The 24,088-nt window shown below is 51.3% G+C and overlaps 1 protein-coding gene across 2 annotated transcripts in view; it reads right to left on the reverse strand.

The window, feature by feature from the left end:
• RABEP1 (rabaptin, RAB GTPase binding effector protein 1) overlaps positions 1-24,088 on the reverse strand; it is a 919,122-nt gene that overhangs the window by 80,027 nt on the left and 815,007 nt on the right. For both annotated transcript variants that reach the window (XM_078679701.1, XM_078679700.1), the window contains one exon: positions 10,333-10,431. In XM_078679701.1, coding sequence (XP_078535827.1) covers positions 10,333-10,431 — 99 coding nt within the window. The remainder of the gene's footprint in view (positions 1-10,332; positions 10,432-24,088) is intronic.

Genomic DNA, 24,088 nt, shown 5'->3' on the forward strand with positions numbered 1-24,088 from the left:
GGACCAGGAAAGGGAGGGTACGAACCAATTGGTTGTTCCGAAGGAGGTTGCTCCGGCATCGGTTCATCCTGGCCTTCCAGATTTACAGGGACTTCTACCGGAGTCGGAGTCTGAGGAACTTCTTCTTCTCCTTCATGATCCGAAGAATGGTGTGATTCCGGATCAGGTTCTTGCTCCGGAGTCGGGGAACCTCGAAGACACTGTAAAGGAGATGGAAATACGAAGTCCTTATGATGTCTTCGAGACTTTTTCTTCTAATCTGAAGAGTCTTTACCAGAGTGATGTCTCGAGCTAGGTTTCCTCCTCTTGTGCTTCTTCTTCGAAGAGCCAGAAGCATGACCCGAAGCAGACTTGGATCCGGATCTCGATCTTTCTCTGGACCTCGACCTCGCTCTGGACCTCGATCTTGAAGCCGACTTCGACCTCTACTTCGATCGCGACTTCTGTCTCGACTTCGAGCGTCTGGACATCGACCTCGATGATCTACCAGTTTCTCTTCCTTTTACCTTCGCTAGAAGAAGTTTAGCCTCACGTTCTCGTAAGGCCTTAGGGTTCATTTTGAAGCAGGATCGACAGTTTTTAACGTCATGGTCCGATCCAAGACACCATAAACAATCGCCATGTGGATCGGTGATCGACATCAGGCGAGCGCATGACCCACACTGTTTGAACCCTGCCTTCCTCTACGACATCCTCGACGAAGAAGGAACACTCAACAGAGAAATAGTAATACGAAATAGAAAGAAGATACTATGTGTCGCAGAAGATCCCAGAAACCGTTAGCGTCGACGACGCGGAAAAAAGGGAACTGACGTCATCACGCCGACGTGGGTCTAATAAGGAGTCGGTGACGTCAGACGGAGTCGCGGCGCGATGCCGTGCTCCTATGACGTCGTCCACGCCGGCGTGCTACGAAGAAAAATTCCGAACGTTGCTGACGCAAGGGGGATATTCACAAGGTGAGGAATCCACACCGCAGATGTATCTATCAGAAACAGATTGCCTGAGGTGGAGGGCAAGGAGTTCCAGGTCTTGGCGGCAAGGTAGGAGAATGAACTTGCTCCAGTTCTGGTCTTGTGGATTCTGAGGATGGAGGCCAGGGCATGTTGGGCGGAACGGAGTTGCCTGGCGGGTACGTGGAATGCAAGGCTGTGGTTCAGGTACACTGGTCCTATGTTGTGGAGAACTTTATAGGTATATGTGAGGAGTGGAAGGTGATTCGCTTGTTGACCGTGAGCGAGTGGCGGTGTTAAGTGATGTGGCTGTGGCGGGGGATGTCTAGGACCAGCCTGGCCGCAGCCTTTTGAACATTTTGTAGTTTCTTGAGCTGTTTCTAGGTGACACCATTGTAGAGTGCTTTGCCATAGTCTAGTCTGCTGGTGATGGGTGTGTGGGTGATAGTCTTTCTGGATTCTCTGGGGCTACATCTGAAGGTATTTTGAAGCAGGCGGAGTGTGTAGAAGCAGGCTCAGGAAGCTGCGGTTTATTGTGAGCAAGGAGTCCAGTATGATGCCACGGTTGCGCGCCTGGTCTGTATGGGTGTGAGGGGGTCCCAGAGCGGCTGGCCACCAGGAGTAGTTCCAGGCTGCAGGGGTGGGGCCTAGGATAAATACTTTGCTCCTATCTGAGTTGATGGCGATGGTCGGTCCGGAGCAGGGGTTGGTCGAGGTTTCTGCAAAGAAATCAATGTCGGGAGAGGTAGAGTCGAGGCGGTCCCAGATTTCTGTGGCATGTTTGTGGAGGGATTACACGTTGAGGAGGGTGCAGTTGATTCTGTCAGGTGCGCGGTTGGTCGGCTGGGTGGCGAGAGGAGCTGGCATGTTGGCGTGGGTGAAGGCGTGATTACAGTTCTGGCAGGCAAAGGTTTCATGGGTCTTCTTATGAGATGCTAGGTGGAATGGTGGACCAGGGTTCCTGGAGCTGGGAGCAGTCCAGACACCGACGGGAGCATAAAGGGACACTGAAGCGGGCCGGGACAGTGGGGGATCGCAGGGGCGACGAGAGTAGGAGGAAAATGCAATAGAAAAAGGGCAGAGAAATGAAGGCAAATGAAAAGAAAAGAGAATGAAAAAGGGCAGTAAAATGAAGGCAAATGAAAAGAAGAGAAAATGAAAAAGGCCAGAGAAAGCAAAGCCCAAAAAGGAAGGCAGTCAGAATAAAGGAGAGAGAAAAGTAAAAGAGACAAAACAAGCAGAGAGCGAGATAGAAGAGCAGTCAAGAAGCACAGCAGGGACGCTCTACCACTGGACCACCAGGGATGAGGCGCAGGCAGGAGCCTGTGGTGGAGGAGGGCCTTTGGGTCAGTAGCAGCAGCTACCAGATGGAGCTGTGCTGTGAAAGGAGCAAGTTTAATAAAGGGTTAGTGGACTAATCAAAGGTTGTGACTTAAAGTGGAAAAATCCCATCCATATAGTATTCAAAAGAAGAAATTGGCTTGGCTTGCGAGAAAGTAAATTGTTATAACATTTCACCTTTCTATGCTGCTGTTTTTTTTTTTTTTGTTAAACTTTTATTAAGAGGAAGGAAAAGTGGTTAATCAGTTACATACATGTTTATGGTATTTGTTACAGTTTGTACCTTTTAACTTTTCCGTAAGCGACAAGAAACGTCATTGTAGCAAGGACTGTGTTGCAGTAAACCTTAGGAGACTTGTAGATACATTAATCAATGGTCCTTTTACTTGTACTGTAGTCCTCTATTTCCCATTCCCTCGTATATGATTCAATGATAACATCACTTTTTTATAGTACAGAAACAACAAACTTCCCATCCCCCCCCCCCCAACCCATGTGTCATCATAGCCATTGTGTCTCCACCCACCTCCCGTGTCAGCATGTGTCGTAGCTTGCACGTCGGTATATAGCCAGGTCAGAGCCAATAATGTCGTATTGTGTTGTGACTGAGGTGACTACCCCCTAGCTGTTTCGCTACTCCTCTTCCCCCTCCGAGTCAAGGTCGTCTCCCTCTGGTAAGGGGTCACAGATTTCTCCTCTGTAGACATTCCATGCTGCCCATACTTTGTTCCATTTGCGGGGCGCTGCACGTAGTACGTACACTGCCCTTTCCGTTACCATTAGGATGTCCATGTTCTTAGCCCATCTACTGGCGGTGGGTAGTTCTGGTGCGCCCCACTTCTGAGCTATATCCCGCTTAGCCACTGTCATAGCCAGAGTCGCCCAAATCAGTTCGTGTCTACTCAGGTCATTGGGGTCCCAGATGTTCAGAAGGCACTTACGTGGTTCAGGTAGTATAGAGAGTTTAAGGGCTTGGGAGATCGAGTGCAGTATTTGCCTCCAGAATTCACGTATTTGTGGGCATTCCCATAGTGTGTGCAGCAGTGTCCCTTCCTCCCCGCAGCCTCTCAAACAAAAGGGATGTGGTGCTCTCAGTATTTTATGCAATAGCGTCCTCGTATAGTAGATGCGGTGCAGGATTTTAAGTTGCACCAGTCTGAGTTTACTTGAGATTCCAACCTCCTTCGGGGAGGCCAACGCCTCATTCCATTCAAATTCATCTGTCTCACCTAGTTCCCCTTCCCATTTTTCTTTTAGTTTCAGTGTTGGGTCTTTGAGATTATTGATCAGCTTTTTATACGTAAGGGAGGTAGCGCTTTGGACCATGAATTCTGTTAGCAGTCTATCTTCTAACGGGGAGGAGTCTGGCAGAGTAGTGCCTGTAGGAATCGCCTGTAGTAATGCGTGTCTGATTTGAACATATCTGAATGTTTCTGTGGGTCCAAGGTTATACTGCTGTTGCAGGTGTGAAAATGGCACCACTGTGCCATTGTCCCAGAGGTCCCCTACCGTAGAAATGCCTATGGAGTCCCACCGCTCAAATCCCTTACAGCCTCTGAGGTTCCCCAATGTCTTCGTGTCCCATAACGGTGTCATTTTGGTGATTCGACCCACCCATCCCAGTCGGGCCTGCGCCATGTGCCACAGGGCCGCCGTATGTTTGGTCGGGCCAAGTAGGGTTTTAAGTTGTGACTTGTTATAGAGCACAGACAGCATGCAGTCCGTTCCAAGTTGTGACCAATCTGCCCGATAGGCAGGGTCCTCTTTCAGGGCGTGGATCCAGTAGTTTACAATTTTCAGTTGGGCCGCCCAGTAATATAGTTGAATATTGGGGAGCGCTATTCCCCCCTCGTACCAGCTTTTAACCAGCTTGTCGTAAGCTATACGTGCCGGGCCAGTATTCCAGAGCAAGGTATTGACCAGCGCCACGATCTGCTTGAAGTATCGTGGTGGCACCAGGTGTGGAGTATTTTCTAGAACATAGAGGAGTCTCGGGAGGGCCATCATCTTATATAATGCTGCCCTACCCAGTAGGGTCAGGGGCAGGGCCGCCCAATGCTTAACGTCCGCCCGTAGGCGATCTATGGGTGGCTTCAAGTTGCTGGCAAAAAAGTCTGCCTCCTTACTTGTGATGACAATACCTAAGTATTTGAAGGAGGCCGTCGTCGTAAGCAGAGGACAGCTCTCCTGCAATCTCGGCGCCGGGCCTTTTAATGTATATATGGTAGATTTCGACCAATTTAGGGTGTAGCCCGACGTGTGCCCGTGAGTGTTACAGAGGTCTAGCAGGGCCGGGATGCCAGCATCAGGTGCAGTCATGTAGACAAGCATGTCGTCTGCATATAATGAGACCTTGTCCTCCCACCCCTCCTCCCACCTAATGCCTGCGAATAAGGGCGTAGACCTGATCTGAACTGCCAGGGGCTCAAGCACCAGTGCGAAGAGCAAGGGGGACAAGGGGCAACCCTATCTAGTCCCCCTGCCTAATAGGAACCTCGGCGATATGTGGCCGTTGGCTACTACCTGTGCGACGGGCTTCGTATAAAGCAGCCGTATCCATGCTATATATTTCGGCCCAAATCCCATACGTTCTAGTACCATGAAGAGATACTCCCACTCCACAAGGTCGAATGCCATTTTAGCGTCGAGAGAGAGAATCACAGCCTGTTCTGTGAGGAGGTGCGCACGGGCCATCACACCATGAACTCTTCGGAGATTCATCGCAGTGCTCCGGTGGGGCATAAAGCCCGACTGGTCAGGGTGGATCAAGGTGCTGAGGTGGGGCATCAAGCGGGTGGCTAGAAGTTTAGCTAATATCTTGGCCTCAACATTCAGTAACGATATCGGGCGATATGAGGTACACTCAGTCGGGGGTTTCCCCGGTTTGGGTATCGCTATAATCGTGGCCGTGCGTTGATCCAGCGGCAGCTCTGCTCTATCCCTGCTTTCTAAATACATGGCCAGTAATGGGGCACTGAGTTCTGAAGCCACGGACTTGTACCACTCCATCGGTATCCCATTCGGCCCCAGTGCTTTACCTGACTGTAACGCCTGGATCGCCAGCTGGATTTCTTCCTCCGTCGGGTCTACTTCTAGGGTATCCCTATCTTCCTGTGCAATGCTGGGGACGGCAATATCCGCTAATGTTGCTGCTGCCATCTGCCGTGTGACCCTTTGGTCTGGTGTGTAGATTGTTTCATAATGTTGTGCCAATGCGCAAACTATGTCTTCTGGGTGCGTCAGTGTCCGCCCGTCCTCTGTGTGTAGTCTCTGAATACCTTTCGCTCCATTCCCTCTCTTATCCAGCCATGCCAGCATGCGACCTGCTTTGTCTCCTACATCGTATATTCTATGTTTAGTGTTTGCGATGTACCCCTTTTCCGTCGTTTTGCGGTGAGCTAGGTATTGTTGCTGCCGAACCACGAGGGTGTGTGCCGTGGACGGGGAGGGGTCTGCCATGTGTGCATTGTTAGCCGTGTTGAGTGTAAGTTCCAATTCTGTGAGTTCTTTTCGGGAATCCCGTTTGTGCCCAGTTATTGTTGCAATGGCCGCCCCCCTGAGGACTGTCTTGTACGCCTCCCACAGGGTGGATGGTGATACCACTGTGCCTGTATTTTCAGCTAAATACTGCGTTGTCACAAGTTTGAGTTTTTTACGAATCTTGGGGATTTTCAAAAAGTTGGGGTAAATTGGGTAGATCCGTGCGCCACTTTTCCCCCCGGTGGTAAGCGACAGGACAATTGGAGAATGATCGGAGATACCCCTGGGCAGTATGTCCACCTTGTCCACCATGTCCAGTCCCAACCCCAGTGCCATGAAATAGTCTATACGGGATAAGCTATTATGTACAGCTGAGTAATAAGTGTATTGAGTGGCCTCGGTATGCAGTTGTCGCCAGACGTCCACAAGACCTAGGGCGTCTACAAAATCCGATAGAGGCGCAGTACCTCGTGGTCGAGTCCTAGAGGTAAAGGTGTCCCTAAGTGGATCCATGATTGCATTAAAGTCCCCCCCAACAATCGTGTCGCCATCAGGGAGGTCAAGGAGGAACTTGCCTAGTGCAGGCAGGGCTACAGAGTGTAGTGCTGGGGGGATATAAACCGATATCACATTCAGAGATCTGCCCTCCCATTGCCCATGGACCGCAGCAAATCGACCCTGGTCGTCCGCCACACGGCGTGTAATAATAAAGGGGGATGACTTTTTCACCAGTATACCCGTTCCCCTGGAGCCTGCAGTGAATTCAGCGTGTACCGCCATTGTATAACCACGCCTATCAAGTGCTTTGCAGGTGGACCCTGTGAGGTGGGTTTCTTGTAGGAGTACCAAATCCGGACTGTGTCGTTTTATGGCCTGTAGGACCAAGCCTCTTTTAATTTTGTCACCCAGGCCTCTGACATTCCACGTTAGCATGCGCAGTGGGGGTACCCCTCTAGTCACAGGGGAGCCCTCAGCGGGCGTGTGATTAAGTGGCCTGGCCATTAAGTCGGTGAGAGAGCATTGCACACAACGTGCCCGTTGAACTAGCGCATGTGCCGTTTCGTGTCATGCTGTGTAAGAGACATAGAAATGCCAGGGTGGTCAGACAATGTAAGTGCTGAATGATGACTATAAACAAAAACAAGAGTTCTAACAAGAAAACTTCAGTCCCATCCCCCCTCCCTGCTACCCTGCTCCACGGACCAACCCCCGCCCGTTTCCCCAACTGTGCAGAGTGCTTTAGTCCTCCCCCAGTCATCTTACTTGCTTGTGGGGTTGGTGAGTTTCCCACGGGCACTGCCTGTACCCACCTTACTCAGCCGCGTCAGATCCAGGGCGTCCGCGGCACACTCAGTCTTATACCAATATAGTCCGGCTTCAAACCGGAGCCAATTGTCCAGAGTCCAGCGGGTCCCTCTCCAGGTCTGATTCCGTTTCTTCCGCGCCTTCCTGACGGGGCGATTGGGAGGTCTGACTGTGTGTTGTCTTGTTGGTACGATGTTGCGGCCGATCTCGATGCGGGCGGTGTCGCTGTCCCGCCGGTCTCCAGCCCTCCAGCCATTCCTGCGCCATCTCCGGCGTGTCAAAAAACCAAGTTTTTCCCTCGGCCACAATTCTCAGTTTAGCGGGGAATAGCATAGAGTACGGTAGTTCCCTGTCCCGTAGTGCTTTTTTAACCTCCATGAAGGACTTACGGCACCTGGCCACTTCCGCCGTGTAGTCTGGGAAGAAGGCCAAAGTTGCATTTTGGATCCGTACCGGCGGTGAGTTCCTTGCCGCCTGGAGGATCGCATCCCTGTCCCTAAAATTGAAGAGCCGGGCTAGCACAGGTCTAGGTGCTGCTCCCGTCTTGGGCGGGCCTCCCGGGACTCTGTGTGCCCTCTCCACCGAGAAGAAGTGGGACAGGCCTTTGGGCTGCAGTTTGTTTTTGATGAGATCTTCTACATAGAGGTCCATGGCCCCCTTCCCCTCCGTCTCTGGAAGCCCAAGGATGCGCACGTTATTGCGTCGCGAACGCCCTTTCTGGTCGTCCAGTTTGTCGTGCAGGAGCTTGGTCACTTTCTGCACTTTTTCCATGGCCACTTGGAGTTCCGAGGTGTCTTCCATAAGTGACTTCGTGACCACCTCTACTTGCGACACCCTCTCCGCCATTTTGTGAAAGTCCGCTCGCAGCAAGGAGACTTCAGAGGAGATGGCGCCCACTGTAGTTTTTACCTCTGAGAGTGTTTTCATGATGTCTTCCAGCGTTACTTTTGTCGGTCCCTCTGTGTCATGGGTATGGGTATGGCCAGCGGAGGATCGCCCTGTATTTTGCTGTTGCCCTTGTTGTCCGTAAGCAAATTTGTCTAATTTGGCCTGTGTGGATCCACTCCTAAGGCCTTTGCCCGCCATGGTGCTGGGGCTCGTGAAATTCAGAGTCTTGCCCAGCTTATTCGCAATCTGCGCCACGTCTGATTCCGCCGTCTATAGGCACCAGCTAGGGAGTAGTAGGTCGATGGGCGTCGTACAGAGTTTCGCCCTCCGTTTCCTGTGCAGGTCTCACTGGTCTTTGCGGTGATGTAGGACAGTCGCGGCAGTGGCTGTGCGGGTTTCTGGTGAGCCGCTGTACTCCGCGTCCCGAGTTCCGCGCTTTCGCCCTTCGATATTCTCACCTTGAGCTGGAACGGCCCCCGCGGCTTCCAATTATGGTCTTCCGTGCTGGCCCACCACCCTCGGGCACACCGGAAGGCGCAGGTTCCGATCTCGGGCAGCCGCCTTCCCACAGGCCAGGCAAGCCCCAGTGTACCGGGTCTATGTCCTCACCAGGTCAGGGCTGCTGCTGTTATCAGGCAGTATGCGGGCCCTGAGGCTCCCCCTCGAGCTCCGCGTTAAACCACAGTATGGCGCCGTCCCCCGGGGGCACCGATGTCCCTCACCCCTGTTCGGAGCTGGTATGTCCGTCCACTGCGGCCCCACGGTCAAGCGGGGCTCAAAGATCGCCTCAGTCGTTGTCTGCAGCCCGCTAGGCCCCCAGGGGGGGTGGGGGGAGGGTCGAGATTTCAGCGCCGTTCAGCGCGGCCAAGGCTGGGTTCGCTCTTTTCTGTGTGCAGCGCCGGTCCCGCGTGAATGAATTACCAGATTGTGTGTCGCCGGATGATGCCACCAGGTGTTTCAGGCCTATTGCGCGCTGTTAGGCGGGTACCGGGATGTGTCCACCCCTCTCGGCCGGCTCGGTTGCACTTCCGCCGGGGCCTGGGTGTTACGCAAGGCCGGTGCTGCTCCTCCGGCGGTAGGCCCAGACTTGCCACTTGGAATACGTGAGGCTCCGGTCCTCCGATTTGTCCGAAAGTCAGACCGGTGACACCGCTTCAGCCCCGGACCCGAACGCCGCCGCTTCAGGCGGGCGGGGTAGCGGATAAGTGCGTCGGATTTGCTGTAAGGCTACAGTGCCTCAGGAGCTCTCACGCTATGCGGCCGCCATGCTTGGCTGCTAGCCACGCCCCCCCCTATGCTGCTGTTTTTAAACATATTCCCAGTAGGTGGATTTTATAACGCTCTTAGTCACCCTATTGATAGATAATGGGTCAGACCAATAATATCCCTGAACCAAGGTCAGCAGCCAGTGTTTTATATGACACAGCCAGTAGTGTGAGCTTAGTTGATGTCCCTTATCTCTACAAAACTATTTCTGTATAAAACCAACTCGCAGATTGACCACAATCTAATCTTTAGAATGAGGTTTAACTTTTTGTTAAAGGGCTATGTCCCCAAACCTCTTAAGGCCAGTGTCATAGACGAGTGGTCAAGTAGGGATGCTTTAGGGCAAACTAAATAGCGATATCAGAAAATGATTTTCCTTGTGTGTCAAATCCTTAACGCTGCCCAAATTTCTCCCCTGTATAGTGATGCAGTTTGGATTTTAGCGTGCTAGATATCAATTGCGACATTGATCAAGGTTTAGTGACTTTGTACATCTTAACAACTACTGATGATCTGCAGATTACTACTACACCCCTTTTCTGTATAAGAGATTTTCATGTATGTTAGTTGACAACTCGGATTCCAAGATAAGAAAATGTGTCAACTTTCTGCAGAAAGGCCCCCCTCATCCTAAAGTCACCCCTAAAGGACTTATGTGCGTTATGTGGGTTAAGGACCATGCATTTGGTTGTTGTAGTATTAACCTCCAAACCCCTGGAATCAAAAACATCAATTAATTTATTTAGTAAGTTCTGCATACCTATCAGGGATTGCAACATAATGATACCAAGAGGGGAGCGGATGTAGGCACGCCCTCTTCCCGCCAAGGAAGTAGTTGACATCACTGATAAACAGAGAGAACAAAGTGGGGGCTAAACACAGACTTGACAACCCCCTCTCTCTATTGTAATTTGATCTGGGAGGTCTCCTAGCTTGCCCCAATGCACCAGCACATAATTATATGTGTGTAGTCTATAAGGATATTCAGCACATATGGTGGTACACCCATTGACTTGAGGGTCAACTGAAAATATTAACTTTCTTCTTCTTTTGGGGCACAATGCTGTTATGCTGTGCTATCTTCTCTCCAGTAGTTTACCTTTGCTTCAGTTTCCCTCTTGAGGCGTTCTTCCAATGTCGTTTTAAGTTCCTGGAGGTCCTGTAGTTCTTGTGTCTTTTCCTGCAAAGCAGCCTCTAGCTATGTAATAAAGAGAACAAGAAAAAACATATGCTTCAAAAGGATTTGAGCCCAGTTTTACAGGCAAAATTAACTGCTTTGCAGAAACCAGTTTTTTCAGGCATCAGTTTTCAAGATTACAAAGCCCCTTAAATAAATGATCTTTGAAAGTATGTTTACACAAACTGATTTCTACAGACATGAACATAAACAACGAGCATTGAAGAACATAAAAGAAATATTCTGCATGAATATTAGGGAAAATACATCAAGACGGTCTATTTTTTGGGGGGCGTGGCCAGCAAAATGTCTGGGTAGCTGCGAGCTCTGCCGGCCCGATACTATCCTGAGTTAAATCCTGGCCCTCGACGCTAACAAAATAGCATTGGTGGAGATCGGAAGGGGTGCTGCGGCAGAGGGGAGCTCGCAGGCCGGTGTCCGGACGGCGTGGGGCATACTTTGAGCCTTTTCTGCAACGTCCGCAGCAAGACGCTCTCTAAGATGGCGCCTGGCCGAAGCGGCCCACGACGCAGCATTGGGTCCGCGACGCACCTAAACTGATAGGTGGCAACGGGCTGCGGCATAGAGAAACTTGGGCAGATGACCTAGATTTGGCGCTCACTGTTGCCCTTCTACGCGTGAGGGAGCTGTGAACGCACACTCGGTGAGAGAGGCGATCCGGCAGTGCAGAGGTGAACCGGGCGACATAACGCGCCTGGCTGGAGGTGCGGTGGCTCCCTGGATGGGGTTCCTGGCTTTGGTGTGGATCACTGGCGGAGCCTAGTGAGACGTTTTTGGTCTGGAAAAGGGTCCCCCCCACTTTTCCCTTTTCATGGCGAGTGGCTGCGGCAGAGATTGAGCTGCCCGGCCCGCTTGAACCTGGGCGCCCGTGAGGAGCTCCTCCTAACCGGTAGAGGAGAGGCCGGGAGACGGTGGGGCCCAATCCGCGGTCTGAGCTGAGGCCTGCAGCTCTAATACGGGGGGCCTACTGGGCATATTGACAAACTCTGTCATCTCCCCCCCACCCGCGGACTCCATCGGCATGGAGGGGACAGCTGAGGCAACTGCTGAGGGGGATGGGCCTCCCATAGACCCCGGTTTATATCTTGAGCCGTTGAAGTTGTGGGTAATGCTACTGCAGAGACGTGTAGTGTTGCTCCGGAATTGTTTGGCCACAATGAGTTGCAAAGTACAGCACATACATCTAATGCTCCTGGTGTAGTCTTCTGGAAGTGCCAGCAGGGGACATACTGCTGGGAGGGACGCGCTATCCCAACTCCTGTGTGTGGTGTCATCAGGACAGCTTTCTCAAAATAGCCTGATGGGCTTGGGCCTGGATTTGTCCTCTTCCCCCTTTGTGGGCCCCTCTACTCGCTGAAAGTACACTAGGACAGGCGACAAGGGAGTGGACGAATACGTAGTCTTGAGACCCGTCTTGGAATTCGTGTAGTGCAGAGGAGACACTGGGGCCCATACACCAGCCTGCACGGCCAGACGGACATTATTTACACTGGCTTAAGGACTACGATATGCTCTAGGGGGTTAGTTGCCAGGAAGCCACCAGCGGTGTTGCAGGCGCCGCATCCAGGAGTGTGTGTGCTTGCTCACAACTAAACGCCCCATTGCTCAACATGGCGAGAGATAAAGAGCCTAACTCGTTGAGAAAGGAAAAATTGGACTGATTTGCTAAGGTACACCCTGCGCCAGTGGGAGCGGAGGGAGGTTACGGTACCCTCCCTGATAATGCAGCCATATTGCAGGCGATTCACGCATCAAGGGAAAGCTTAGCGGGAAAGATGGTAGAGATACGTTCGGAGGTCACACTGCTCTGCCAGGATCTACGAAAAGTCTCTGAACGAGTCACTGAGGCAGAACTCGAAGATACCTCTCACTCCATGTGGAAAGACATGATGGGACTATTAGCCTCATTTAAAGAGGTGGCCTGGAGGGTCGACAATGCCGAAAACAGGGCTCGCAGGAATAACCTCAGATTTATCGGTTCTCTGATCAAACCCAGGCCAGTTCCGCCAGGCGTTCCTAAAGGAAACCCTCCCAGATGCACAATTCTCGACCTGCTTTGTCATAGCACGAGCGCACCGGATGCCTAATGTCCGACCGCCGCCGGGGGCCCCAACTCACTCCTTGATAGCCCACTTCTTAAACTTTCAAGATAAGGATCTAATACCACGCGAGCTGAGGAAGAAAGGGGAGGTTAAGTATGAGAATACACGAGTGACGGTGTTCCCGGACTACTCACGAGATGTACAAAAGCAAAGACAGACTTTTGACCTGTTCAAGACGAAACTTCGAACGATCGAGATTCAATATATGCTACTGTTCCCAGCTAAACTTAAAGCTATCTTTCAAGGCTCCATGTTGTTCTTTCAGTCCCAGGACGAGGCATGGTCATGGATCGAGGAATGGCCCCTGTTAAGGCATAGAACATCTCCAGCACTGGATCAATACTAAGAAAAACGGATGGGCTTCAGCCAGGAAAGGCACAAGGAAAATGTGCAGCCGGGGGAACGCCTAGAAGGTCTTTGATGCCTAGAGAACGCAAGTCATAAATATCAGACTCGGATGATGATGCCGTACAGGCTCACGCTCAACAAACCTTTTATTATTATTATTAAAAGCAATTTCTATGGCGCAACTAAGCCCAATGGGCGTCAAGGCGCATAACCAAACGGTACCAGCTGTTCAAAGTACAACTATTGCGGGTAGGCCTTGACGAAACACCAGGTTTTGAGCGCCTTTTTTTTATTTTTTTTATAAATCTTTATTAACATGAAGGCATAATATGCAGTTAGTACTTTACATGCAAATGGGTAGGGTTGTTTCGTTACAGACATCTCCCCGTATGTGGCAGCAGTCTTGACAAAAGCATACATTGAGATGTTATAAACCTGTGACAACCCTTAAATACGTTTCCATGTTGACAAATCATAATCAAAGTAGTTCTGTGCAAATTCCCCTCGGTATGCCTTGTGCAACAGTAACATTCCTTAAGACAATAGTATTAACAACCAACCCCTCCCCCCCTCCCCCAAAACATGTGTCATCATCACCAGTGCGCTCTCATCCCGTTCCCAAATCAGCAAATTCTTAGTCCTTTCGTCGTTACATAGCCAGGTTTACTCAACATCGTTGTGTACTTGGTCCGCTGAGGTGAATACCCCCATAGTTATCTTTCATTCATCCTCCCCCTCCGAATCTAGGTCATCTCCTTCTGGCAAAGGGTCACAGATCTCTCCCCTAAATACATTCCATGCCGCCCATATTTTGTTCCAATTGCGGGGCGCCGCTCGTATGACATACACTGCCCGTTCCGTAACCATCAGAATGTCCATGTTTTTAGCCCATCTGCTCGCAGTAGGTAGTTCCGGTGCGCCCCACTTCTGTGCAATATCTCGTTTGGCCACGGTCATGGCCAGTGTTGCCCAGATTAGTGCATATCTACCCAGGTCATTGGGGTCCCATATGTTCAAAAGGCATTTGCGCGGTTCAGGTAGCACGGAGGTTCTAAGCGTCTGGGAGATCGTGCGCATTATTTGCCTCCAGAATTCTTGTATCCGTGGGCAGTCCCATAATGTATGAAATAGTGTCCCCTCCTCCCCGCAGCCTCTCAAGCAAAAGGGATGTGGTGCTCTCTGTATTTTGTGGAGAAGTGTTCTGGTGTAGTAGATGCGGTGTAGAATTTTGAGTTGCACCAATCTGAACTTCGTTGAGATCCCAACTTCTCTTGGGGAGGCCAGCGCCTCATTCCATTCAGATTCGTCCGCCTCACCTATTTCCCCCTCCCATTTTTCTTTAAGTTTCAGTGTGGGGTCTTTCAGGTTATTGATCAGTTTTTTATATGTAAGTGAGGTAGCGCTTTGGATCATGAATTCCGTTAGCAGCCTGTCCTCTAATGGTGAAGATTCCGGTAGAGCAGTGCCCTCAGGAATCGCCCGGAGTAATGCGTGCCTAATCTGTATGTATCGGAATGTTTCCATGGGTCCGAGGTCATATTGCTGCTGTAGGTGCGGAAATGGTACTACTGTGTCCCTGTCCCAGAGGTCCCCCACCGTAGAAATGCCTATGGAGTCCCACCGCGCAAATCCCTTACTCCCTCTGAGGTTTCCTAACGCTTTCGTGTCCCACAGAGGCGTCATTTTGGTGAATTTTCCCGCCCAGCCCAGTCGTGCCTGTGCCAGGTGCCATAAGGTCGCCGTGTGTTGTGTTGGACCAATTAGACTCTTAAGTTGTGATTTATTGTATAGTACTGACAGCATACATTCCGTCCCAAGCTGAGACCAATCTGCCCGATAAGCTGGGTCCTCTTTTGGGGTGTGGATCCAATAATTAACTACTTTAAGCTGGGCCGCCCAGTAATATAGCTGGATGTTAGGGAGCGCTATCCCTCCTTCGTACCAGCTTTTAACCAATTTGTCATACGCTATGCGTGCCGGGCCATTATTCCAGAGCAGGGCAGAGACCAGCGCCACAATTTGTTTAAAGTATCGCGGCGGGACCAGGTGCGGGGTGTTCTCCAAGACGAATAGGAGCCTCGGGAGTGCCATCATTTTGTATAAGGCTGCCCTTCCCATTAGGGTCAGGGGCAGGGCCGCCCAATGTTTAACGTCCGCACGCAGGCGATCAATAGGTGGTTTTAAGTTACTGGCAAAGAAGTACGTTTCATTACTTGTGATGACTATACCTAAGTATTTGAAGGAGGTCGTTGACGTAGCCAGGGGACAGTCAGCCGGTAACCTCGGCGCCGGGCCTTTTAGAGTGTATATGACAGATTTGGACCAGTTCAGGGTATATCCTGATGAGTGCCCGTGTGCGTTACAGAGTTCCAGCAGTGCTGGGATTCCGTCGTCAGGTGCAGTCATGTAGATGAGCATGTCGTCGGCGTACAGGGAGATTTTATCCTCCCACCCCTCCTCCCACTGAATTCCCTTAAATAAGGGCGTAGTCCTGATCTGAATCGCTAGGGGCTCCAGCACCAGCGCAAAGAGCAAGGGCGACAAGGGGCAACCTTGTCTGGTTCCCCTGCCCAATTGAAACCTTGGTGAAATGTGGCCATTAGCTACCACTTGTGCGACCGGCTTTGTATAGAGCAGTCTTATCCAAGCTATATACTTCGGCCCAAACCCCATACGTGTGAGGACCATGAAAAGATATTCCCATTCCACGAGGTCAAAAGCCATTTTGGCGTCGAGGGAGAGAATCACAGCCGTCTCCGAGAGGAGGTGCGAACGGGCCAGTACTCCATGAACTCTCCGGAGATTCAGTGCCGTGCTTCGGTGAGGCATAAAACCTGATTGGTCAGGGTGGATCAGGGTACTCAGGTGCGGCTGCAGACGGGCGGCCAGGAGCTTAGCCAGTACCTTGGCCTCCACGTTAAGCAACGATATCGGGCGGTATGAGGTACATTCAGTCGGAGGCTTCCCTGGCTTAGGTATCGTCACAATCGTGGCCGTGCGTTGGTCCAGCGGTAGTTCCGCCTTTTCCCTGCTTTCCAAATACATGGCCAGCAGCGGTGCACTGAGTTCCGGAGCCATGGACTTATACCATTCCACGGGTATCCCGTTCGGACCCAGCGCTTTGCCAGACTGCAGTGTCTGAATCGCCAGCTGAATTTCCTCTACCGTCGGATCTACCTCCAGTGCCTGCATATTTTCTGGCGTAATACTGGGGACGGCAACGTCCGCCAGTGACGCCTCTGCCATGCGCTCTGTGACCACATGGTCCGGGGTGTACACTGCCCGAAGATGCTGAGCCAAGGCGCACACTATGTCCTCTGGGTGTGTCAGGTCCTGTCCTACCTCCGTTCGTAATCTCTGAATGCCTTTCGCCCCACCCCCTCTCCTATCCAACCAAGCCAGCATTTTTCCCGCTTTGTCTCCCACATCATAGATTCTGTGTTTAGTGTTTGCGATGTAACCCTTCTCTGTCGCCGTAAGATGAGCCTGGTATTGTTGTTGCCGAAGCATGAGCGTGTGTGTTGTGGTCGGGGATGGGTTCGCCATGTGCCTAGTGTTGGCGTCGCTGAGGGCTAGTTCCAACTCTGCAAGTTCCTTTCGGGAATCTCGTTTATGCCCCGTTATCGCTGCTATAGCCTCCCCCCTGAGGACTGTTTTGTATGCCTCCCATAGGGTTGACGGCGAGTCCACTGTCGCTGTGTTTTCCGCAAAGTATTGCATTGTTACCAGTTTAAGATTTTTACGAATCTTCGGGACTTTTAAAAGGTGTGGGTATATTGGGTAAATTCTTGTGCATTTTTTCTCCCTGGTGGTAAGAGATAGTGCAATCGGTGAGTGGTCAGAAATGCCTCTGGGCAGAATATCTACTTTATCCACCGTCCCCATACCTAACCCCATGGATAGAAAGTAATCAATACGAGATAAGCTGTTATGGACTGCTGAGTAAAAAGTGTATTGAGTTTCTTCTGGGTGCAGGTGTCGCCAGATATCTATAATGCCCAGGGCTTCTAAAAAGTCTGATAGCAATGTAGTTCCCCGTGATCGGGCTCTAGCGGGTAACGTGTCCAGTAGCGGATCAATGATTGCATTCAGGTCCCCCCCCACAATCGTATCCCCTTCAGGAAGGTCAAGGAGGAACTTGCCTAGCGCAGGCAGGGCCACAGAGTGCAGTGCTGGGGGTATATATACAGATATTATATTAAGAGGTCTGCCCTCCCACTGACCATGCACCGCAGCGAAGCGACCCTGATCGTCCGCTATGCGGTGTGTTATAATAAAGGGAGAAGATTTTTTCATCAGTATCCCCGTCCCCCGGGAGCCAGAGGTGAATTCTGCATGCACTGCCATGACATAGCCGCGCCTATCAAGTGCTTTGCAGGTTGTTCCCGCAAGGTGGGTTTCCTGTAGTAGGACCAGGTCTGGGTTTTGCCGCTTTATGGCCTGCAGTACCAAGCCTCTTTTTATTTTGTCCCCCAGGCCTCTAACATTCCAGGTCAGCATGCGCAGTGGGGGCACCCCCATAGTCACAGGAGAGTCCTCAGCGGGTGTGTCATAAGGTGGTCTGGCCATCGAGCCGGTGTGCGAATTCTGCACGTAGCACGTCTACAGGGCTAGTGCATGTAGAGGATTGTGCAACCTTGCGTGGGAGTATGCCGATATTCGGGGTGTCAGTACAACACAATGGTGGAATGATGACTATGGAGAAGAATACAAACAACAACAACAAAAAAACTACATCCCCGTCCCCCCACCCTGCTACCCTGCTCCACGGACAACCTCCCGCCCGTTTCCCCAACTTCGCAGAGTGCTTTAGTCCTTCCCCAACCATCTTACTTGCTCGTGGGGTTGGTGAGTCCCATACGGGCACTGATTGTGCCCACCCTACTCAGCTGCGCCAGGTCCAAGGCCTCTCGTGCCACACTCAGTCCCGTAGAGATACAGTCTGTCTTCAGACCGGAGCCGGTTGTCCAGAGTCAAGAGGGTCCCTTTCAAGGTCAGATTCCGTTTCTTCTGCGCCCCCCTGACGGGGTGAGTGAGAGGCCTGACTGTTCATGGTCGGCCCCGTTCGATGAGCAGGTCGGTCTCGATGCGGGCGATGTCGCTGTCCTACTGGCCTCCAGCCATCCAGCCAGTCTTGTGCCATCTCCGGCTTGTCGAAGAACCATGTCTTGCCGTCGGCCACAATTCGCAATTTGGCAGGAAACAGCATAGAGTACGGCAAGTCCCTGTCCCGTAGTGCTTTTTTCACCTCCGTGAAGGATTTACGGCGCCTGGCCACCTCTGCCGTGTAGTCTGGGAAGAAAGCCAGGGTTGCATTTTGTATTTTAACAGGTGGCGAGCTTCTCGCAGCTTGGAGGATCGCATCCCTGTCCCTAAAATTGAAAAGCCTGGCCAGGACAGGCCGTGGTGCTGCTCCTGTCTTGGGCGGTCCTCCCGGAACCCTGTGTGCCCTTTCCACTGAAAAGAAGTGGGACAGTCCTTTGGGCTTCAGTTTGTTCTGGATGAGATCCTCTATGTAGAGGTACATGGCCCCTTTCCCCTCCGTCTCCGGAAGTCCAAGGATGCGTACGTTGTTTCGTCGCGAGCGCCCCTCTTGGTCATCCAGCTTGTCATGCAGGAGCTTGGTGACCTTCTGCATGCGTTCCATGGTTACCTGTAGGTCCGACGTATCTTCTACAAGAGATTTCGTGACCACCTCCACCTGAGAAACTCTTTCAGCCATTTTGTGGAAGTCTGCTCGCAGTAACGTGACCTCGGAGGAGATGGCGCCCACTGTAGTTTTCACCTCTGAGAGGGTCTTCATAATGTCTTCCAGCGTTATTTTTTTGGACCCCTCCGCGTCTTGGGCATTACCTGTTGAGCTGCGCCCCGCATTGTGCGTATGATTTTGTTGTCCGTAGGCAAATTTATCCAGCTTGGCCTGCGCGGATGCACTTCTGGCGCCTTTGCCCGCCATGCTCCTGGGGCTCGTGGAAATCGGAGTCGTTCCTCACCGAGTCGCGATCAGCGCTGCGTCGTATCTCGAGGTCCGCGGCCACTAATCAGGGAGCAGGTGGCCGGTGCGTGACCCGCCGAGTATTACCTCCCGCCTCTTGTTACAGGCCAGACCAGTCTTTTTGTGGCGTGTGATAGCGCCGGCGAGCGCGGTTCTTAGCACTGCAGGCCGCGCCACTCGTTCTGTCACGTGTTCGGCGTCTTTGCCTCGTAGCGATTATGTCCTGAGCTTGGGCCACCAGGGCCGGGCCACATCAGTCGTATACCTCGTGGAGGGTCCGTTTGACGTATCTGCGACACCACCTACAGGCCAGATATGCTGGAAGGTGCCCTCATTAGGTGTAATGTCCTGAGTCCCTACGGTGCCCGGGCCGTTGGCGCCTCTGGGGTAATAAGCGACGTCTGAGCCCCTTCCGTGAGTGTTAGCGTGAATCCACTGTTTTCTACAGTCCCCCCGGGGCACATGCGCCTCTCACCTCTGGCCAGGGCTCGTACCCGTGTGTAATCTTCCTTCGCTGTCAGTTGAGGATCGCCCCCGCCGTCCCGGGCAGTTCAGCAGGTTCCCGGGGGGGGGAACCACCTCCGTGCAGTGTGCTCCCGGCCGCACCGGACTTTCACTCGCTATCGCCCTCCACACCAGTCCTACACGAGCGGTGCACAGATGCCTGTATGTGCCCCGTGTAGCGACACTTCCATGCTGAGCCTCAGGCGGCCATAGTCCTCCGTCGGGCGGGTGTCGGGGCGCGTCGTCTCAGCCAGTCCGGCCCGGTCTCACTTCCGCCGGGGTCGGTGCGCCACGCAAGGCCGGTGCTCAGGTCCTGCGCGTAGGCCCAGACTCAGCTGCGCGGATTCAGTTGGGTTCCGGTCGTCAGAATTCGCCGAAAGTCGGTCCGGTGTCACCGCTTCGTGCCCGGACCCGAACGCCGCCTCTTCAGGTGAGCAGTTTACCGGATTATAGTGTCGGATTTATGATTAGGACTCAGTGCCCTCAGGAGCCCTCACACTATGCTGCCACCATGCTTGGCTGCTAGCCACGCCCCCTTTTGAGCACCTTTTTAAAAGAGGAAAGAGAGGGCTGAGTCTTAATGTCTTGGGGGAGAGAGTTCCACAGCTTTGGAGCAACAATGGAGAATGCCCTAGCTCCCCATCGTGCTCTTTTGGCTCGAGGAACGACCAACAGGTTCATCTCAGCAGATCTAAGCGCTCTCCCAGGCTGGTAAGGAGTAAGCAGAGCGCTTAAAGGATGCGTAGATCTTTCTGACAGAGCTCTATAAGCTAGGCAAAGAATTTTAAACGAGATCCTCAGTTGAATAGGGAGCCAGTGAAGAGTCTTTCTAGCCATAGTGGCAGAGGAAGTATTGGGAAGTGCGAAGACAAAACGGGCCGAAGCATTTTGTACAATTTGTAGCCGCTGGATGAGCCCCTTGTTGGCATCTGCATAGAGTGCATTGCAGTAGTCCAACCTGGAGCCCACCAATGCCACTACTATCTGCTTCCGAGCTGGGAGAGAAAGATAGTGAAGAATTCTCCTGAGTATTTTTATGACCCCCCAGCAGGTAGCAACCGTGCGATTAACCTGTAGAGTCATAGACAGCGAGGTGTCAAAAATTACGCCGAGATTTCTGGCTGACTGGGAAGGAGAAGGACAGGTTCCCAGCGCAGACGGCCACCACTCAGTAGACCAGATATCCTGGTCCTTGCCAAAGACCAGGATCTCTGTTTTGTCGCCGTTCAACTTCAAAGAATTCTAAAGCATCCAGTCAGATACTGTCTGCATACAGATTCAGAAGTTGGCGGCGGATGTAGAGACCTCCCAGAGATCGAGCGACAACGTCAACACTGAAGTGTGAGAGAGAGAAGAATCGGTGGATGCAGATAGTGAACACCCACTACTCAAGAACATTCAACGCATGGAAGCTTCAGATCCGATCCTGCTCGAAGCAACAGGAGACAACTGCTTTCGCCCAGCAATGGCGAAGAGGACTGAGATGACGGGCCGGGCGGCCGCCAAAAGACAGTAAGATATCTCTAAGGCTTGGCAGGCATTGCGGAACTTTGGCCGTGGAAAGTAAAGTATATTGTGTGTTATTGTATTTTTGTGTATTTAAGTGAAAAGGGGGAGGGCTACAGACATCTTATTGGATTACCCGTGTCAAAGTTGTCATGTTGACGATTTAGGGGGTGGTGTGGGTACCTGAAGAGTGTAGGGTGGGGGCATGTTGGACACCGCCACATGTTGCGATCACTGCTGGGAGGGCGGGGGGATTGTTCTTTTCAGTTAGGTCAAAGGAATACAGAGATTGGGATGGAGATTGCAGATGTGGGCACTCCTCTGGTCATGTATTGATTTGAAGGCTACATTGCAATGGTTGAGGGCAGGATCACGGCAACAAAATGAAACCGGGTCTAGTATCTCAGTATCTTAAAAGGCTTAAACCCGATATCATATTTTTTTACAGGAGACACACCTGATGGGCTAGAGTTGTAACTTTCTGGGAATAGGGCATTACACTAACCTGGCACATGCAGACTTCACTAAGGGTTCGAGAGGAGGGGCAATTCTCATTAAAAAGTCGCCCCCTTTTCAGGTGACACAAAAATGGGTGGACTCAGACGGGACATACGTTGCAGTACAGGGAATATGGTATCGCAAGATGTTTTTACTTGTTAGTGCCTATGCGCCCCTGCGACTACAGCAACGCACGTTGGATAGATTGACTGAGCTCCTACTGCAATCCAGCCCGCCATACATATTATAGGTGGAGACTTTAACGATGTGATTGATCCTTCTCTGGACCGGACTCAACTAAGACGTGGGTCCCATGGACCCACACTGTTGTCAAAATTCCAAGATGTCCTCGGACTGACTGACTTATGGCGACAATACCACCCACAGGTACACAACTATTCCTATTTCTCAGAGGTTCACAGGGTGTTTTCGAGACTGGACTATTTATTTGCTCCTGCGGGGGAGGTCGGACAGTTGGTGATGGTAGAATACTTGGCATGGGGCATTTTGGACCATTCACTACTTCTACTGACGTTGGGAGGGAGGAGTGGTCATCAGGTAGCGACCTGGAGATTGAGCTCGTGGGCCTTGAAGGATAAAAGGGTTGCTAAAGAATTCAGAGCTCTACTTCAAGAAAAGTATGGGGTCAGTACAGTCAGCAGTCACATTATGGGAAGCATTCAAGAGGGTGCTTTGGGATAGGGTGCAAAATATACTTGCCTATAAAAAGAGACGAGAAACCCAAGAGATGGAGGCATTAGAACACAAACTGTTGAATCTGGAGGGTGGTGGTACCTCCCCACCGACTGGACATATCCTTCACCAAACTGAAATTACCTAAAGGGAGTATCAAGCAATGGCGACTTGAGAGGTGTAGGCTCAACAATTAACAGTCCAACATAGATTATACGAGACAGGTGACATGGCAGGGAAACTGCTTGCATGGCTTGGTAGGAAGGAAATGTAGGCGAGATGGGTAATGCCCTTTAAAGAACAGGAGCATATCTACACCACACCCATAGACATAGCTGGGGATTTTGCCCGGTATTATACAGAACTCCATGCAACTAAATCCCAGTCAAATGAGGCGCAAATAACCAGCTACTTCCTCAGAAAGGGACAGATTAGAGGGAGACCTCACTCTTGAGGAGGTGACAGAGGCAATTGGCCGCCAAAAGTCAGGGAAAACTCCGGGCCCAAATGGACTCCCAGGAGAATTTTTTGAAACTAAATATCAGTCTGCTGGCACCACATTTACTTAACATGCTGAAGACGTCAAAAGAGCAAGGGACTCTCCCAAAAGATCTCCGGATGGCTACTGTAGTGGTAATTCATAAACCAGGGAAACCTCTGGAGGATTGTGGGTCCTATCAGCACATATCTTTGCTCAATATTGAGCCAAAGATTCTGGCCACTATGCTTACGATGCATCTCTTGACGGTTATTACCCCCTGATACATAGAGACCAGTCCAGCTTCATGGTGAAGCGAGCCACACACTTTAACCTACAGCAACTGGCTAATTGGATGGACACGGTTCGGACTGGGGATAGCCCCCACCTGCTCTTCTCGCTAGACGCTGAGAAGGCATTCGATACCATTCACTGGCCCTTTATGAGGTGCACCTTGGAAAAAGTTTGGATTTGGTCCAGTGTTCAGGGTATGGTTAGCACTTCTATATAATGCCCCTGAGGCTAAAGTCCGGTTCAACAGGGTCGTCTTGACGAGCTGGCCGATCCAACAAGGCACTAGAAAGGGTTGTCCTCTGTCTCCCCTACTGTTTGCCCTCATAGTGCAGCCTTTGGATTGTGTGGTTAGTGCCAGCCAAAGACTGGGTAGTTTTAGATGAGTCTTGAGTTCTAAAGGAAGAGCGCATATCGCTATATGCAGACGATATCTTATTATATATCACAGACCCAGCCGAGACACTTCCCAAAATGTTACAAATCTTCAAGGTGTACGGTCGTCATGCTGGGTATAGGATCAATTGGAGTAAATATACCTTGTTCCCGTTGGTGTGGGCGGTGATGGAGCCCTAGACTTATCCGAGCTTTCTACGGTTGTCCACTGAAGTGTTCCCTTATCTTGGACTCTACATTATCACTGAGATGGCAACCAATTTAGAGCACAATATTAGACGAATCCTTTTGAATTTTCAGGAAGATATCAAGAGGTGGAGGAAACTCCCTCGGACGATCATGGGTAGGGCTGCAATGTACAAGATGATCAAACTCCGTCAGTCGTTATATATCTTGCAAAATACCTATTGGAAAATACCAGAGACTGCGTTCACAACCATCAATAACGAGCTACGCTTGCTTCCATGGGACCGGGCCCATCCGCGAATAGCGCTGCAAATGTTGCAGCGAAACCTATATAATGGAGGCCTGGCCCTATCAGATATTAGAGCTTATTACAAAGCGGCTTATCTCATTGTACTCAATGAATGGAACCACGCTCCGTTAGACCACCCCACTTACCGGCTGGAACGGGTACAATTCAGGGAACGCACACAACTACATTATGTTTACGGGCGTAAAGGCTGTAGTTGGCTTTTACCAGCTACCCAACTTGTAGTAGAGGCGTGGAAAATTGCTGAGAAACAAATTAAATGGGACATGAAACCGACAAGAGAGGACTAGCTGAGATCAGAAAATTGAGAGGCTTTAAGCAGTGGGCTCTTAAAGGGATCTCCAAAATAGGAG

The sequence above is a fragment of the Lissotriton helveticus genome, chromosome 3_1, assembly GCF_964261635.1.
Source record: "Lissotriton helveticus chromosome 3_1, aLisHel1.1, whole genome shotgun sequence".
In the NCBI taxonomy this organism is placed as follows: Eukaryota; Metazoa; Chordata; class Amphibia; order Caudata; family Salamandridae; genus Lissotriton; species Lissotriton helveticus.